Genomic DNA, 16,291 nt, shown 5'->3' on the forward strand with positions numbered 1-16,291 from the left:
AGCTCTTGAACCTGGTCACTGGTGGAGACTCTTGGCAAGCAGATTATATTAGGCAAGAAAGCTTGGTGGGGGAGATCAGGTCCCTCTCCTCCCTGCTGTCTCACACACAAATGAAACCATGGTTTCCAGACCCTGGCCAAAAGGTGCCAGGAGAGTGAGCCCAAAGAGCAGAGACACAAGCCAGGCCACCCTGGACTGCCCCTGCAGTTTCCAGGCCTCCTTCCAAGAAGAGGAACCCTAGATGAGCCCTGCAGGGTGAGTTGGTGTGCAGAGTTGGCAGCTCAGAGAGCGTGGCCACCTGTGATCCAAGGTGTGGTCAAGCAGGAGACAAAGCACCCAGAAACCAAGGGCTGCAGCTGTCTCTGGAGGGTTCTGCTCATCTTCAACTAAGCACTGATGGGTGAACACGTCTGGAGAATTGGCCAAGGGCCACGGAGAGAGCAATCAAATGGGAAGAGGTCAGAGCAGACTGAAAACCATTCATCTCCCACTAGCCACACAAGGACAGTGCAGACTCAGGGACTCATGGCCCACAGTGGGCCAAATTAGCCCAGGCTGACCAGCTGACCTGGACCACCCTCCACACTTAGAAGTAAGCCTCCAAAGGATCAATTTGTCTCCAAATAACTTGAATGCACCACAGAACAAAGCTAAAAAGAACATGTTTTACAGAAATAGGAAAAACTCCCACACCTAGTGAAATACAATTACAATGCCTGGCTTTGAATCAAAAATCAACAGGAATGCAAAGAAGGCAAAATGAGACTCATAATAAGAAAAAACAAATCAATACAAACAGATCCAGAAATAATCAGATAAATGGAATGAGTTAAATGGATGGTAAAATAAGTGCCTCTGTTTAAGAAGATAAAGAAAAAAATCATGACTGTGAAGAAGAGACAAACAGAATATGCACTTTCAACAATTCAGATTGAACTTCTAGAGTTAAAAAGCAGTGTGTGAGGGGGGAAATACACTAGATGGAAATCATAGCAAATTAAACATTGCAAAATGGAAGAAAAGATTAGCGAATATAGTGGTAGAGGAGTTGCAGGTATCCAAAATGAAATGCAAAGAGGAAAATTACCATATAAAACAGAATGATTGCTGGAGTTGGGGTTGTGGCTCAGTGGCAGAGCGCTTGCCTGGCATGTGTGGGGCACTGGGTTCGATCCTCAGCACCACATAAAAATAAATAAGTAAAATAAAGCTCTATCAACATCTAAAAAGTATTTTAAAAAACAGAATGATTGCATTGTGAGACAATATCAAGTGATCTAATCCATATATAATTGATTCCCCTGGGGTGGGGGGAAGAAAGGAGGCAAAACAGAAAAAAAAATTGAAGAAATAATGACCAAAATTTTTCCTCATTTGATGGAAGTTATAAATCTACAGATCCAAGGATCTCAATGAACCCTAAGGGGGGGAAAAATGAACACAGGAAGGAAACCACACCAAATTACATCCTAGTCACATTGCTGAAAACCCACAAAAGTGGAATAAAGAGATACATTGTATAGAGAGCATGAAGAATGTCAGCTTTCAAATGAAACTAAGCTAGTTTGGATTTGGTGTCCTCCAAGGCTTCATGTATCTTCACTGTGAGGTACTGAGAGGGCGGTAACTCCGTCCAGTTATGGGGTTTACAGGCAGAGCCTTTGGGAGGTGACCACCATTAAAATCCCTGGGGTGGAGTCCTCCACAAGTAAACCCTGGTGGCTCTGTAAGAGGGAGAGAGACAGAAAGGGACATGCCTGCTGCACCTCCCTCCACATGCTGCCCTGCGCCACCTCCAGACTCTGCCGGCAGGAAGGCCATGCCCAGGTATGGCCTCCAGACCTTGCCCCTCCAGAACCATGAGCCAAAATCAACCTCTTTTCTTCATAACTCACCCAGTCTGTGGCACTGTGTTATTAGCAACAGAAAAACGACAAAGAAGCAATCTACGCCAGAAGAAAAGGGAGTGACATCTTCATTGAAAGGAACAAGAACATCCTGCTAAAATTCAACACCCAGTGAAAATACCTTTTGAACTTGGAGATGAACAAAACTGCTTCAGATTCCAAAATCTGAGTTCATCACAAGCAGAACGGTTTCAGAGGTTAAAGGGAGATCTTTGAGCAGACGGAAAATGGAAGCAGAAGGAACCTGAATGTACACACAGGAATGAAGAGCACCAGAAAAGGCTGCCATATGGGTAAATATAACAGGCTTTTTGCCCCTTTCTTTCTTTAAAAAAAAAAAAAGAAAGAAAGAAAAAAAAACTCACTTTGTTACATAGAGAACCCTATAAGAACCCTATAAGGCAAAAATAACAATGTATCATGTTATTCATGAAGCAATATGTCATCCAAAGGCAGAGAGTGAGAGATCAAAGGTCTATACTGTAAGGCCTAAAGCAACCACTGCACAGCAGTAAAAGTGAAGACACAAGCACACACACACACACACACACACACACACACACACCCAGTCAAACCGATAGGTCAACATGGGAGGTTAAAATGGAATCATCAGTATTACTCAATTAAATTCAAAAATAGGGCTGGGGAGATAGCTCAGTTGGTAGAGAGCTTGCCTTGCAAGCACAAGGCCCTGGGTTCAAACCCCAGCACCGCAAAATAAAAATAAATAAATAAGGAAGGAAAAGAAAACTAAAACCAGATGGACCAAACAGATTCTAAGCCTTAAGATGATGACTTCAAACTCAATCATATTCATAATTGTCATAAATTGTCAAACCTTACTAATTATAAAAGAGAGACAAATGGAACAGGGTAAAAGGCAGGACCTAATTATTTAGTATCCACAAGAAGCCACTCTATAGTCATGGAGCCTGCTCACCATAAGCGTAGAGCACAGATACATGTTGGGTAAAGGAGATGGAGGAAGATGGACTGTCCAACACTAGCCACAAGAAGCTGGAGTGGCTGTACTCGTGTCAGACAGGGCAGGGTTAAGGGAAAATGGTACGACCAGCAAGAAAGAGGGGGGTTCATGATCATACACCTAATAACAGAGCTTCAAAACACAGGACTCGAACCCCAGTAGAATTGCAGGAAGTGAACAAGTCTGCCATTTTAGTTGGAAATTTCAAGTCCACTCTCTCAATGACTCATACGGACAATCAGTAAGACTTAGAAGATCGGAACATGATCAGTGGGCTTGGCATTTGTAGACCACTCCACCCAATAAGAGCAGAATTCATTTTCATCTTAAGAGGAACACAGAACATTTACCAAGATAAAATATGCTTGGGTAATCCACAAGTCTCAACAAATTTAAATAACTGAAATCTTACAAAATGTGCTCTCTGATACCAATGGGATTAAATTAGAAATCAAAGATGCCTAGAAAATTACAAAAAAAAATTTGGACACTAAACAATACACCCCTAAATAATCCATGGGTCCAATAATAAATTGCAATGGAAATTAGAATGTGTTTTCTTTCAGGACAGTGAAAGTATAGCAAAATTTGAGCCAGATCAATGATTTGAGGGAAAGTCATAGCACTAGAAATGCTCTTATTATAAAGAGAGATTATAATAACCTTCCCAAAAACTAGAGAAAAAAAAATCCAAATTAAGCAGAAAAAATGGAAATTGTAAAGAGCAGAAATCTATGAAATTAACAAGTTCAAACAATAGAAAAATCAGTGAAATCAAAAGATGAGTCTTTAAGAAGACAGTAAAGTTGATTAACTTCTAGCCAGACTATTCAGAAGAAAAAGAGAGAAATGCATATTACCAATATTGGGGAGGAGAGATGATACAGCATGGGTCCCACTGACATTTAAAGAGTAACAAGTGAATATTTTGAACTTTATGCCAACAAATTTTGGTGCATTTGGAAAAAATTTGTAAGAATAATATAAACCACTGGAGGTCTCTCAAAAATAAATAAATGTGCAAATAGCCAACCTCAGACACATTAAAGAAATTACATTTGTGGTTTTTGTAACAAAAAAAAATTTCCAGACCCAGATGGCTTTTCTGGTAAAGTCCACCAAACACTTGGTGAAAAAATATAAACCAGGGGCCGGGGATATGGCTCAGTTGGTAGAGTGCTTGCCTTGCAAGCACAAGGCCCTGGGTTCAATCCCCAGCACCGAAAAAAAAAATAAAAAAATAAAAAAAAATATATATATATAAACCATTCTATAGAAACTCTTCCAAAAAATAGAAGAGTAGGAACTTTGCAACTCAAATCTTTAAGGAGGCTGAAACTAGACAGCAGCATAAGAGGAATCCACTGTTCCTCACCGACACAGTCACAAATATTTGTAGATCAAATCCAACAAAACAAAGAATGTTATCACCTCCAAGCGCAGCTTATCCCAGCAAGTTGGGCCTAACATTCGAAAACTGATCTGCCCAATTCAACACCTTTACAGACTAAGAAGGGAAACGGATGTGATTCTCTTCACAGGTGCAAACAGATTTTTTTCACCCTCAACTTCCATTCCTCATAAAGACTTGGTGGGAAGGCAACAGAGTTCTCCACTATGGCCATGTTGGGGACTGAGTCCTTTAAGAGGTGGATGGGTCTTATGCCTTTCCTGAGGGCCGGGGTTAACTGACAGGAGCAAGCCTCGCTCTCACGAGACTCAGCGGTCACCGGAAGAAGAGCTTCCTGTGACGTGAGCCTGCCCTCTCGTTTTGTCTGTTCCACATGCACCCACTCCCCCTTCCATCTATGCCCTGAGGTGATGCTGTGCAAGGCCCTTGCCGGCACCAGGCCCTTGAACTTCTCTGCCTCCAGAAGCATGACTAAAATAGACTCCTTTCCATATAAATTACCCAGGCTCCAGTATTTTCTTATAGCAACAGAAAACAGATTAAGACAGTCATCTATGTAAGCATGTCTAAGAAGTTAATATTAAAAATCTACTAGAACTAATAGTGAGACTAGCAATATTGTAAGCTACAAAGTGAAATGGTTTTTGTACTAGCAACAATTGGTTAAGAAAGATGTCTTAGCAAAAAGAACAAAATCTATAAAAGAAAATTCGATAAAATGGACTTTATCAAAATAAAACCTTTTTCTTCTTGAAAGACACTTTGAACAAAACTAAAAAACAAAAGACTGAGAGAGAATATTTGTAAAAAAAAAAAAAAAAAATATATATATATATATATATATATATATATATCTGACAAAGAACTTGTGTCCAGAATAGGTAAAGAGCATTACAACTGAATAACAATAACACAAAGAATCCAATTTTTAAATGGCCAGAAAATTTGAACAGAAACTTCACTAAAGTAGGTTCTTCACGTCATTGGTCACTAGGAAAATGAGAATTGAAACTACACAGTTAAAGTCACAAAGACTGACCCTGCCAAGGGTGGACAGGCCTGTAGAGCAACTGGATCCCTCGTACTCTGTGGGTGGCTCAGTCACTTTAAAAATAGCCTGGACGCCTCAAAACAACTTCCATGTGATCTTCTCAATCCACTCTGAGGTATTTTCCCAACAGAAATTAAGGGAACATGGGTACATGCAAAGTCTTGTACACAATGTTATATAACCTCTTTTTATAATAGCTGGAAGCTGGGAATGCCCAACCGCCAATTCATAGGTGAATAGACAAATGATAGTGTATAGTGGAATATTACTCAACAATGAAAATGACAAGCCAATAATACAAACAACATGAGTGAATCACAAAATCATTATGCTCAGTGGAAGAAGCCAGAGCTTCCCCCCAAAAGAGCATGCACAGTATGAATCTACCTATATAAAACTCTGGAACATGCAAATCAATCTACAATGATGGAAGCAGATCTGCGCTTGCCTAGGGATGGGAATGGAGGGAGGGAGGTTTAGCCAGAGTACCACGAAACGTCTGCACTGGGAAGAAAACATTCGTTATCTTGATTGTGATGATAGCTTTACAGTGAATACATATGTCAAAACCTATCAAGTGACGCTCTGTAAATATGAGTGGTTTACTGTAAATCTACTATGCCTCAATAAAGTTGCAGAAAAACACACCCGGAAAAAAAGACTTCTTAGGGCTTCTTCCCTGCAGTTCTCCGGGACTTACTCACCTGGCCACACCTGGCTGCAAGCATCATGGGGAAGCTTTGCCTGGGTCCAGCTGGCCTGGGACCTCTGCCCAGAGAACAGAGGTTCCCTTAGCAAGAAAGGAGTCACAGTGGACAGGGGGACACCAAGTTCCAGCTGCACAGGCAGCCTCAGGGTGGACTCTTCCTGTCTCCAAGGACAGAGGGAGCTGACCAGAGTCTGGGGAGCACCTGCCCAGACCTGCCTCCCTGCTTAGGGACTGAAATTCAGATGCTCCCGACGGGTTTCCCAGCCTCTTGCTTCCCAGGGTGGCCGTCCACACAGCCTCTTGGCTGGCCAGGGAGGCAGGGCCATGGCAGAGCTCATTCCCATCTCCACGAGAGCTTGTTGGGATGCTGTCCACGGAAATGAGGACCAGAGAGGTTCCCAGCAGAGGCGTCAGTGGGAGCCTGTGAGGGACGGTGAGCGCTGGGTGCAGGGAGGCCAGGAGGTTCCAAGGCACAAAGAGAAGGAGGCAGCTGGCGGGCCAGTCTGAGGCCGGACAGGCAGCAGAGGGCAGCTGGCTCACAGGGCTCTGTGACGCTGCAGTGGCTTTTGTGAGAGTTACTTCAGGCAACTGTGCCTGAGAACCTGCCCGTCACAACCTCCCATCCCTACTATCATTTTAACAGGGTTGACACGGTGACTCCCTTTGGTTCTGACGACTTTCACAAAGGCCATCTCACAGACCAGAAAACCCAGGCTGTGGACATCGGTCCCTCTCAGGCAAGGATACCAGCAGGGCTCAGAATAAAACTTGGTGCGGACCGGGCGGGCTCCAGAGCTAGGGTGCTCTCCACCGCCACGGGAGCTTGCTCGGTCAGAGAGAGGCTGGATGAGGGACCCAAGGTGGGCCCGATGCCCAGATGGCCCACAGCCCTGGATCTGAGAGGGAGCAGAGTCCAGCATTGGGCCCCTTGGCAATGTCCTCACTCAGGTCCCGACAGAACCTGGGACAGGCCATCTTCAGAGACTCATCCCGACCTTCCTCCCAGATGAAGTGCCAAACTCCTGCTTCCTGTCCTCTGGTGAGGGACCCTTTCTACCTCCAGTGGAACCTTTGGCTTTGAACCATCAACAGTCCATCTTTATTCTCGTCCCAAGGTGACCACTCACCCTGGTCTGCCCAGGACTGTCCCATTTTAAAACAGAAAGTCCCATGTCCAGGAACTGGACAAACTGGGGCAGTGGTCACCTGGCCTGTGTCCCTGCCTGCCCAGCTCTCTGGCCCGTAGGCCCTGGGGCAGCATGCTGGGCTCCCAGACCTCAGCTTGCTACACAGCATGGCAGCCTGCAGTGGGGCGTCTGGTCATGTCCCCCAGGTCTGCCTCGTGTAGAGGTGAACTCACCCCAGTCCCTTCCATGGCAACTACGTCCACCACTTCACCTCCAGACCCAGCTTGTGCTGGTCCTGCTGTGGACACAGGAGGCCACTGGGGTGGGGAGCAAGCTGGGACACAGGCAGACTGATCCTGGCTCCTGCCCAGACTCTTTACTCCATGGAGCACATGCCCCTAACCTGCGCACGCCCCACGCACCACCTGTGCCCTCGGGGTTGCTGGCCCACCATGATGTGCACAGGGGCCCCTGCTTTTGATGGGTGAAGCCCAGAGTGCACCTGCCACCTGGTTTGGGGGTTACTGGTGCAGAGCCCACAGAAAGAGCAGCAGGGGCTGGAAACCTCCCCCCCACCGCAGGCTCCAGGGACCTGGCGGAGGAGCATCGGTCAGCAGCCCAGGCAGGACGCCCTGCCTGCACCCTCCCATCCCCCAGCAGGACGTCCCTGCCCCGCAGCGTGACTGTGAAGCTGGCTGTGGCGCTGTTCCCTAAGCTGACCGGCTAGATTTCTTGCAGGCACACGAACTGGCTGGAACGTAGAGGAATCGGTAGAGATAATTTTCCTGCCCAGTGGAGTGGGGAAAATCGGTTACCGCCTCTGCGCCCTGTTTTCAACAAGGGCAGGCCGCTTGTGTCCCAGCAGCCACAGCCCTGCGCCACCCTGCACCACCCCCCAGGCACTCTGTCCCTGGCACAGAGGGGTCCTCCCAGCACTGGGGGCCTCCCGGCTATTGACCCCCAGCCCGAGACAGCAGCCTCTTCCTGTTTGCGGCCCCGTCCCCCTCGCAGCGGCTATTTACTGAACAGTGGTGCAGAAGCTACCTGGGACGGGGCTCCCGAGCCACAGGGAATGAGGAGGCTGAGCAGAAGGACAGTGTCCTGTGGCACCGTTCTGAGCAGACAGGACCACAGCTGAAGTCTCCTGGGGCCAGGCCAGAGGCCAGTCAGTGGCCACATGGACATCTCCGGGACTTCAGGTCACCGGTGTCTGAACTGGCAGTCCTGGGTAGGAGCTAGAAGGGGCCACCATCTGGCTGGGAGAAGAGTCTTTAGGGACACTAGCAGAGGGAATGGCAAAATCAGGTGTCTCCGTAGGGCCAGGACACTGGAGTGCAGACAGCGAGGCCTCGCGGGTCTTGCCCCTGACCCCATGCCCCCACTCCAGGGGCCCAGAATCTCGCCTCTTTTTCTCATGTTGCTTCCTTTTTGAGAAGGAAACAGGCTGGGTGGGGGACAGAGGGCAGCCTGGAAGGGGCATGTGCCGCACAGGATGGATTTCTGCAAGAGCAGGACACATCAGAGCCGCGAGTGAGTCGTGGAAGCCCCAACGGGCCTGGGTGGGCTTCCTCAGGGCCACTGCAGGGTCAGAGCAGGACAGGCATAGGACAAGAGTGGCATTGGGACCCTGCCAATAACAGACGTGAGGAAGGTCTCTGAAGAGGCCAAGGAGGGCCCTGGAGGGGCCCTGGCAACGGGAAAGGTAGGGGCCCCAGCTCCTCACTTCCACTCTTTGGGCCAACACACTCTTCAGGGCGGCCTCCATCATCAACCCAGCCATCGGGGCAGTGCAGGCAAGCACAGGCTGCACTGACCTCGGCCTCCAGGCAGCCAGCTCAAGCCCCCCCCCCCCCCCGGCACTGCTTCTTGCTGCATCCACAACAGCTAGGTCTCTTAAAGAACCGGGCTCTGTCTCCCTGCCCAGTGCCCAGGGCCCAAGGATCCTCCTCTGCAACCAGCCTGGCAAGACTTCCAGGACCTGGGCCATGCACAGAGGTGCTGCCCCTGTGGGGTGTCAATCACCCTGTGGAGAGGGAGGCAGCAGAGCAGCTGCAAGAGCAATCAGCGTGCACCCCTCGGCGCTCTGGGGTCAGCCCTCTGGCTTTCCCACGGTCACTCGGCCATTGATTCAACTCATCTGTGCCCTACCTTTGGTGGCCTCAGCACTGGACATCAGGCCTGCATGTCTGGGGAGACCCTGGGAACCCTGGCTGGAGGCCCGCAATGTGGCTGAGAAGGAAGCCCCAGAGCGACACCCACTGAGGTCAGAACCAAGCTCAGGCACACAGAACTGCAGCCAGAGCTCAGGGAGGCTTCCTGGAGGAGGCTCCTGAGTGGAGGCCAGAGGCCTCACTGGGATGCAGGAAGTGAGAGCAGGAAGGCCATACCACACAGAGGAACATGTGCACACAATGTCCCCAGGGTCCTTCAGGTGGCTGTGCCCTGCAGCTTAGCAAAGTCCCTGCCTCTCGCACAGCATGCCAGGGGTCCAGACATCTAGAAGGACTAATGTGTGTCCTTCAGAGGCACCAGGAAAAATGGCCAGGAGCAGAGGAAGGGGTGCTGGTGCTCAACCATGACCTGGACACCAGCCTGCCCTGCGAGGGGCTGGGGCCCAGCCCTGCTCCTGTGGGGGATCCCAGGATGAACTGTAGGCTTGAGAGATAGGGGTCAACAGAAATAGGCAGACAAAGGCCTGCCTATCCGGCTCCAGCACGGGACCCCTAAGCCCTGCCACTGCCGTCCTCCCCTACCTCCTCCAGGAAGCCTCCCCGGATGCCCCTGTGCTCCAGCTGCATTGCGCAGAGGCCTTTCTGGACCTGCAGATCTCACAGGCTCTTCCGGTGGCACCAGAGCCTTCTCCCCGGGGGTGTGGGGGTGGGGTGGATGCATTCTGTGGGAGACAAGACTAGACGGGATGACCAGATGGACCGGGTGTTCAAACCTGGGCTGACCTCTACTTGCTTTTGGAGGGCCTTTGCCTCTCTGAGCCTCAGTTTCACCTTTACCAAAGGCCGCCAGTGCCACCTCCCTCACCGGCTCTTCCAGGAACGAAGAGACCCACTGCCTGTGCCCCCTTGTTCCCTGCCTCCCGTCATTGGTGGGCTGGGGGTGCAGCTTGGCAGAAGGCTTGAAGGTGGGGAAGGGAGGCAGGGCGGCATGAGGGGAAGGCTCTGTGGGACCTTCCCGGCAGGCCCCTGCTCAAGTCTGCAAGCTGCCTGAGCAGAGGCAGGAGCTGCCCCCACCCGCCAGCCCCTCCCCCGCCTCCCCAGCCATCTGCAGCGTTGGCAGTGAGGAGCCAGGGCGGGCTGAGAACACTCCAGCACCATCTGAGCAGGACCAGCTTCTGGGAAGGACTACAGCCCAGGAGGAGGAAATGCGGGCAGAGTCCCCCCACCAAGGACAAGGCCCCATGTCCCTCATCCATGTTTGTCACTTGGTGCCTGGTGGGTAGAGACATTGTAGTTGGCAGGGAGGGTCCCCACTGTCTCTGGTGGGCTGCCTCCACCTCTGCACACACCTGACTGGTGGCAGGAAGTGAGAGGTCAGAGCGGTGGCCATGGAGCTTGCTCCCATTTGTGATGAGAAACTAAGGCTCCCAGAGCCCAGAGACCAGTCACAGTGTGTCAGGGACTGGACCTGGACAAAGCTTTGCCCCGGGAAGTAGTGGGAGAGCACCTGCTCGAGCCACTGCGTACCAGTGGTGCTGCCTGTGGACCCACATACCTGGAAACAGAAGGGCATCCTGGGCTGCTCACCTGCCCCTGGAAGGTGGAACCCTCCCCTGCTGCATGTTACCCAATAATGTCCCCGGGATCTGCGGGGGAGGAGAGAGGAGACTTTGCCTGACACTAAGTGGCTCTGGTTGGCTGCCGGCTCTTTTCTCTCTTCCTGGCTCAGCACTGTCACTCTGCCTGGATGCAGCAGCCTACTCCCTCATTAGCTGAGAGCAGAGGCTGCAAAGTACACAACATACAAAGCAGGAGATGGATGACAGGCCACACAGCAGCAGGAACCAACTCAAAGCCACTCAACAGTATGCTTCAAAATGGCAAAAATGGTAAATATTATGTTATGTATAGATTACCACAATAAAAAAATTTAAGGTAAATTTATTGGAAGCATCTTCTAATCTGCCATGTGCTCAGAAGGGTACAAACATGTGAACTATGAGCCGTGGGTTCAGAGTGAGTGCAATTGCTTTGTGACCTCTCTCTCCACCACCCGGGACCCTTTCTGGCTCCCCTGTGCTTTGCCCTGGGTTCCTCAGCTGGCTACTGCTAGATTGGCTGGGATGGAAGACTTGTTCGGCTGCCCCAGGGAACTCCCTACCCCCAGGACTCACTGGTCGGTCGTTGGGAAGAACTCAGCCTGGCTTGGGTCGTCAGAATAGCCAGGCCCCAGTGCCGTGGGAAGGAAAGAACATCGCTCGCAAAGCACCTCGCCGTCGCCAGGCCTGAGCCCGACTTGGGCCCTGTAGGGAGCAGGCAGGGGTACTCCAGCTGCTCACCCCTGCAGCAGGGACCCTCCTGCGGTCACTTTCCCTTTTGGGGTCCTCCCTGGGAATAAGAAAGCCCCTCCCCATCACTTGGCTCCCTTGGCCCAGGTTGGAAAGGAGAGCAGGGCAGGTGCCCACAGAGATGGAGAGAGCGAGACTGCAGGCAGGGGCACTTCAACGTGGTAAAAATGGTAAATGCTGGGAGAGGCCAGCTGGGCAGCCACAGCCTAGGTGCCGTTTGCTGCTCTGTGGACTGTACGCTGCTTGAGGGCAGGGACTCGGTTCATTCGCGGCTGGGTCTCCAGGGAACCGGACGGAGGCGAGCAGGTCAGTACTGGGTTCGGCCTCGGGGGCCACAGGTCTTCCACTCGCGCGGCCTCGTGCCCCGGTTCCCTCGCGGGCCCATTCATCCGTCCCCCTGCGCGCCGCGCGGCTCAGGCACGCCCTGCCATTCATGCACGGCTTCATTCATTCCCTGCCGGCCGCCATTCCAGCCCCCGCGCCGCGCCGCGCCGCGCGGCTCCGCGCTGCCCCGTCCGCCCCGCGCCCACCACGTGCGCCCAGCCGGCCGCCGCGCGGGGAACCGCCGAAGCAGCCGCGGCTGCGCGGGGCCGGGGCTGGCGGGGAGCCGGGCCGGGGGCGGGGGGCGGGCGCTCCCTGCGGGAAGCCGGGCGGGGTGGGGAGCCCCGGCCGCGCCGCTCCCGGCGCTCGGCCTCCGAGGGGAGGGGGCGGCGGCACCGGGCGCGGCGGCGGCGGCGGCGGCGGCGAGCAGCGCGGCTGCCCCGGGGCCATGTGGACCGGCAGCCGCCGGCCGGGCCGGCTGCGCCGGGCGGTGAGTACCTGCGAGCGGAGGGCAGGGCGCGGAGGCGGGGCGGGCGCACCCACGCCCCGGGCTGTCCCCGCGCCGCGTCCGGCTGCCCGCGCCCCCGGCCCGCTCGGCCAGGGCGCCTCCCCTCCCCCTCCCGCGGCGCCGCGCGCGCGGGCCGCTCTCGGGCCCCGGAGCCGCCACTCTCGGCGGGGCGGGGAGCTCGGCCTCCGTGCGCCGCCCTGCCCCCTGCGCGGCCGGCCCGAGCGCCTGGGTCCGGGGCGCGCTCCTCGCTCCAGCGCGCGCGTCCCTGCCGCGGGAGGAAGGGCGGGACCGGGCCGGGGCGAGGCCTGAGGGCGTGGGAGCCGCGGCTGTCCGGGGCAGGTGGCCAAGGCGCGGGCAGGCCTCCTCCCGCCCTGAGTCGGGGGGTAGAGCCAGACCCCGCTCGGGAGGCGGCCAGGGGAGGCCGAGGAGCCGGGAGGAGGCTGGCCCGGCGGGTTCGGCGAGCGTTAGCAGTGCGTGGGCACCACAGGCTCGGGCACCCCCATCTCACTCGGCGCCTGCAAGGCCGGTGCTGTCACTCCGCCCATTTACAGGCGAGGAGACTGAGGCTGGGGAGGCGTGGGGCTGGCGCTGCCACGCTCCGGGAGCCCCAGCACGTTGGCCGGGAATTTCTGCCCCAGCGTTTCCGCTTCCTGCCTGATTTAGAGGTGTTTCCTTCCTTGTCTGTGCCCCACCCCATCCCCAGTGAGGTTCCTTGGGGGCAGGAGCCGCGTGGGCGACATCCCGGGATCTCCTGAGCATCAGGAGGGAGCAAAGCAGGCACCAGCAGCAGAGGGCTGGCTGCATGAGGTGTTGCCCGCGGAGCCCTGATGGCGAGGCTGGCTGTGCAGACCATGAGGCATGTGTCTCCGTGGACCTGGCTCCTCTTGAGCCCCCAACGCCCTGGATCTCTGCAGACCATGGGAAGGTCCCTTCCCGTCTCCGGGGGCCAGTGCCTCCATTTGCCAAGGGCGCACAGGCCCCTGCCACTCCCAGGGCCAGGCCAGGAGGACTGTGGGGAAAAGCTCCTATACACTGTGGTGTGACGCCGCGGAGGGCTGGGGCAAGTGGCCGGTTGGGGGCCGCTCCGCCTGGCATCTGTGATGCTCAGGGCGGGAGGTAGTGGCGAGGGCCCTGGCAGCCGCCCGCAAACCCTCAATTTTCCCAGCTCTCACTATAATCAGGGCGTCACTGAGAAGCAAGCACAGTGGCAGATGCGGCACGCGGGCGCCCGGCGAGGGGCGGGTGCGCTGTCGCCGTGGACCCTCCCAGGTTATTGTTTCATATTTATAGATTCCTGTGGCCCTCGTTCCACTCAGTCGTCAAAACCTCAGCTGTTGGCACCTGGGTAGAGGAGTGTGAGGCAGGGCTCCCTCAAGCCTCAGGTGTAGAAGGATCTTTCCCCTGCGCTGGTACAGGACTGGTACTCTCTCCAGACCCAGGAGGGCAAGCCAGTGTGAGGCAGTCTGGATGATGAGCGTCTATTTAAAGACCTTTGGAGACAGGGTCTGGCCCATGGTAGCTGCCATTTATTGAACACCTACTGTGTGCTGGGCAACAGCTTGAAGCAGTGTCCCTGTTCCTGTAGGCAGGTAATCACGTTGAAGAATGAATGGACTGATGAATAATTTGCATGAATGAAACCCAGGCATCCATGGCTTTTCCCAGATCCCAGGAAATGAGACTCCTGGGCTGAGTAGGAGCAGAGCAGGTGGGGGTGGGTGCAGGGGCAGGGTGGAGGAGCATGGCCCCTGACGTACACTGCAGGGGTGAGAAGGCATAGATGCGAGGACCAGAAGAGGCTCAATCATGCAGAGTGTGCCAGTCCGGGCCATGGCCATGGAGGTGGGAGAGGTAGCTCCTCCCCTCCAAGGGGGTAAGGAGCTCTGGGACAAATCTCAGGTGACCCCAAGTCTCTGCATGCTGCCCCAGAGCTAGTTCCAACCCTGGTGGAAAGACCCAGATGGAGGTCTGGGGTCCTGGGTACCAGTACTCCCTCTGCTGCTGACTTGCTCTGTGACCTTGGGCAAGGCCCAGTCTCAAAGGCTGAGCACCTTTTGTTTTCAGGGAGTGACAGAGCAGGCCCCAAAGGGTACCTGACCAGAGGAGTCCCTGTTGCCTCAACCATTGCAGGAAGGAGTGAGCGAATAGGCACATGCATCTGTGCTCACCTCGCACGTTCTCCCTGGGCACGTGCCATGTTGCTCGTTGGGGTCACTTAGGCAGATCTGATGTAGACCCTCACCCTTCAAGAGGTAATAGTCTGATGGGAGATACGGACTCTGACCGTGTGGCAGGGGTTTAGAGTGGGTTTCTCTGCCCCTAGCCAGGAAAGTGACTCAAGTGGCCCAACCCCAGCAGGCCACAGTGACCCCTGGGGCCTTCCCATCAGACCTGACCTGCCTGGGAAGACTGACATAGAAGCCCCCAGCCATGCCACTGGTGGTGCCTGCTGGGATCACACAGGTGGAGAAGCAGCACGGGGCACATGGAAGGGCCTGGGTCACGTGTGGGTGAGGAGTGGTGGGACACGTGGCAGGACAGACCAGAGGACGGACAGGAAGCTGGAGAGCTGGGTGGGTGGGACGAGAGCTTGATGGACGTAGGCTGAGAAACGGTGGCTGAGTGGATAGACGGAAGGGTGGGCAGAGGAGTATCGGCAGAGACACGGCAGTGGGAAGGATGGGCTCCCCACGCCGGCAAGGTGGACAGGTGACTGGACGGAGGAATCTGAGGATGGACAGCTGGCTGCACAGATGCGAATGGAGGGAGGGATAAGGGGTGCGCGTCAGGAGGAGCGCAGGCCTGGAAGTGAATGGACGGCTAGTGGGTGCAATCACCCCAGTCTCTATGCAGTGGATGGACGCTGGAATGCACGTCTGTAAAGTCATGGCAAGGGGTGGGGGGAGGTGGGCGGACGCAGGCGGAGGGGCGGGGAGGTGAGCGAGTGTACCTAGGTGAGTGTGTGAATACAAGCATGGAGGTGATCGGCGCTCAAATGGACACACCAGAGGGTCCAGGCGACAGGATGGATGCGCTGAGGGGTGGGCAGCTGGAGGGAGACAGGTGAGAGCTGCATGAGTGTGCGTCAGCAGGTGGCGGGTGCAGCAGGTACGGGGATGGGTGGGTCCCTCCATGGCCCAGGGCTTGGCCGTGCAGTGCCAGCCCAGGAGCAGCAGACCTCCTGTAGGCCCTCTGCTTCGTCACAGGGGGGCCGGGTGGGCCCTCGCAGATGTGGCAAGGCCTCTCTGTCCTGGAGATGAATGGGTGTAAGTCCATGACCTTTGGCTGCCATCATGGGCCTCTGGCAGTGACCTCTGACAAGTCCCCTCCCCAGTCCTTTTCGCACTGAGCACAGGTAGGGCATGGCATGTGTGCATGCCCATCTCAGAGGGTGGCACTGGGGAAGGGCAAAGGAAGGAGAGCTGACACTGATGAGCAAGAGGCTAAGCTGCCGCGCCACAGCTGGGGAGCACCTTTCAGGAGAGGGAAGCCAGGGGGCTGAGAGCCAGCACCCCTCCAGGCTGGGAGCTGATGAGGGAGCCCAGGAAGGATGGGGGTGCTCCTGGTGGAGGAAGCAAGCAGGAAGCTCCTGAGGCCACGCAGAGCCCAGTGCCCTCAGCAGCTGGACGGAAGTGCCTTTGGGGGTGGCAGGAGCACGGGCCAGCAGAGAAGGCATCAGAGCCTTGCTGGGCATGTGACTGTGTTCCATTGTCTGATGATGTACCTGGGATTCAGAAGGTGTGCTGACCGTGT

The 16,291-nt window shown here is 54.5% G+C and overlaps 1 protein-coding gene across 3 annotated transcripts in view; it reads left to right on the forward strand.

The window, feature by feature from the left end:
• Window positions 1-12,463: 12,463 nt before the first annotated feature.
• The window catches only part of BEGAIN (brain enriched guanylate kinase associated), a gene marked incomplete at its 5' end in the record, with an annotated part of 38,557 nt that continues 34,729 nt past the window's right edge, over window positions 12,464-16,291 (forward strand). For all 3 annotated transcript variants that reach the window (XM_079129499.1, XM_079129502.1, XM_079129504.1), the window contains one exon: window positions 12,464-12,520. In XM_079129499.1, the coding sequence (XP_078985625.1) occupies window positions 12,479-12,520 (42 nt within the window). The remainder of the gene's footprint in view (window positions 12,521-16,291) is intronic.

The sequence above is a fragment of the Sciurus vulgaris genome, assembly GCF_902686455.1.
Source record: "Sciurus vulgaris genome assembly, chromosome: 2".
NCBI lineage: Eukaryota > Metazoa > Chordata > Mammalia > Rodentia > Sciuridae > Sciurus > Sciurus vulgaris.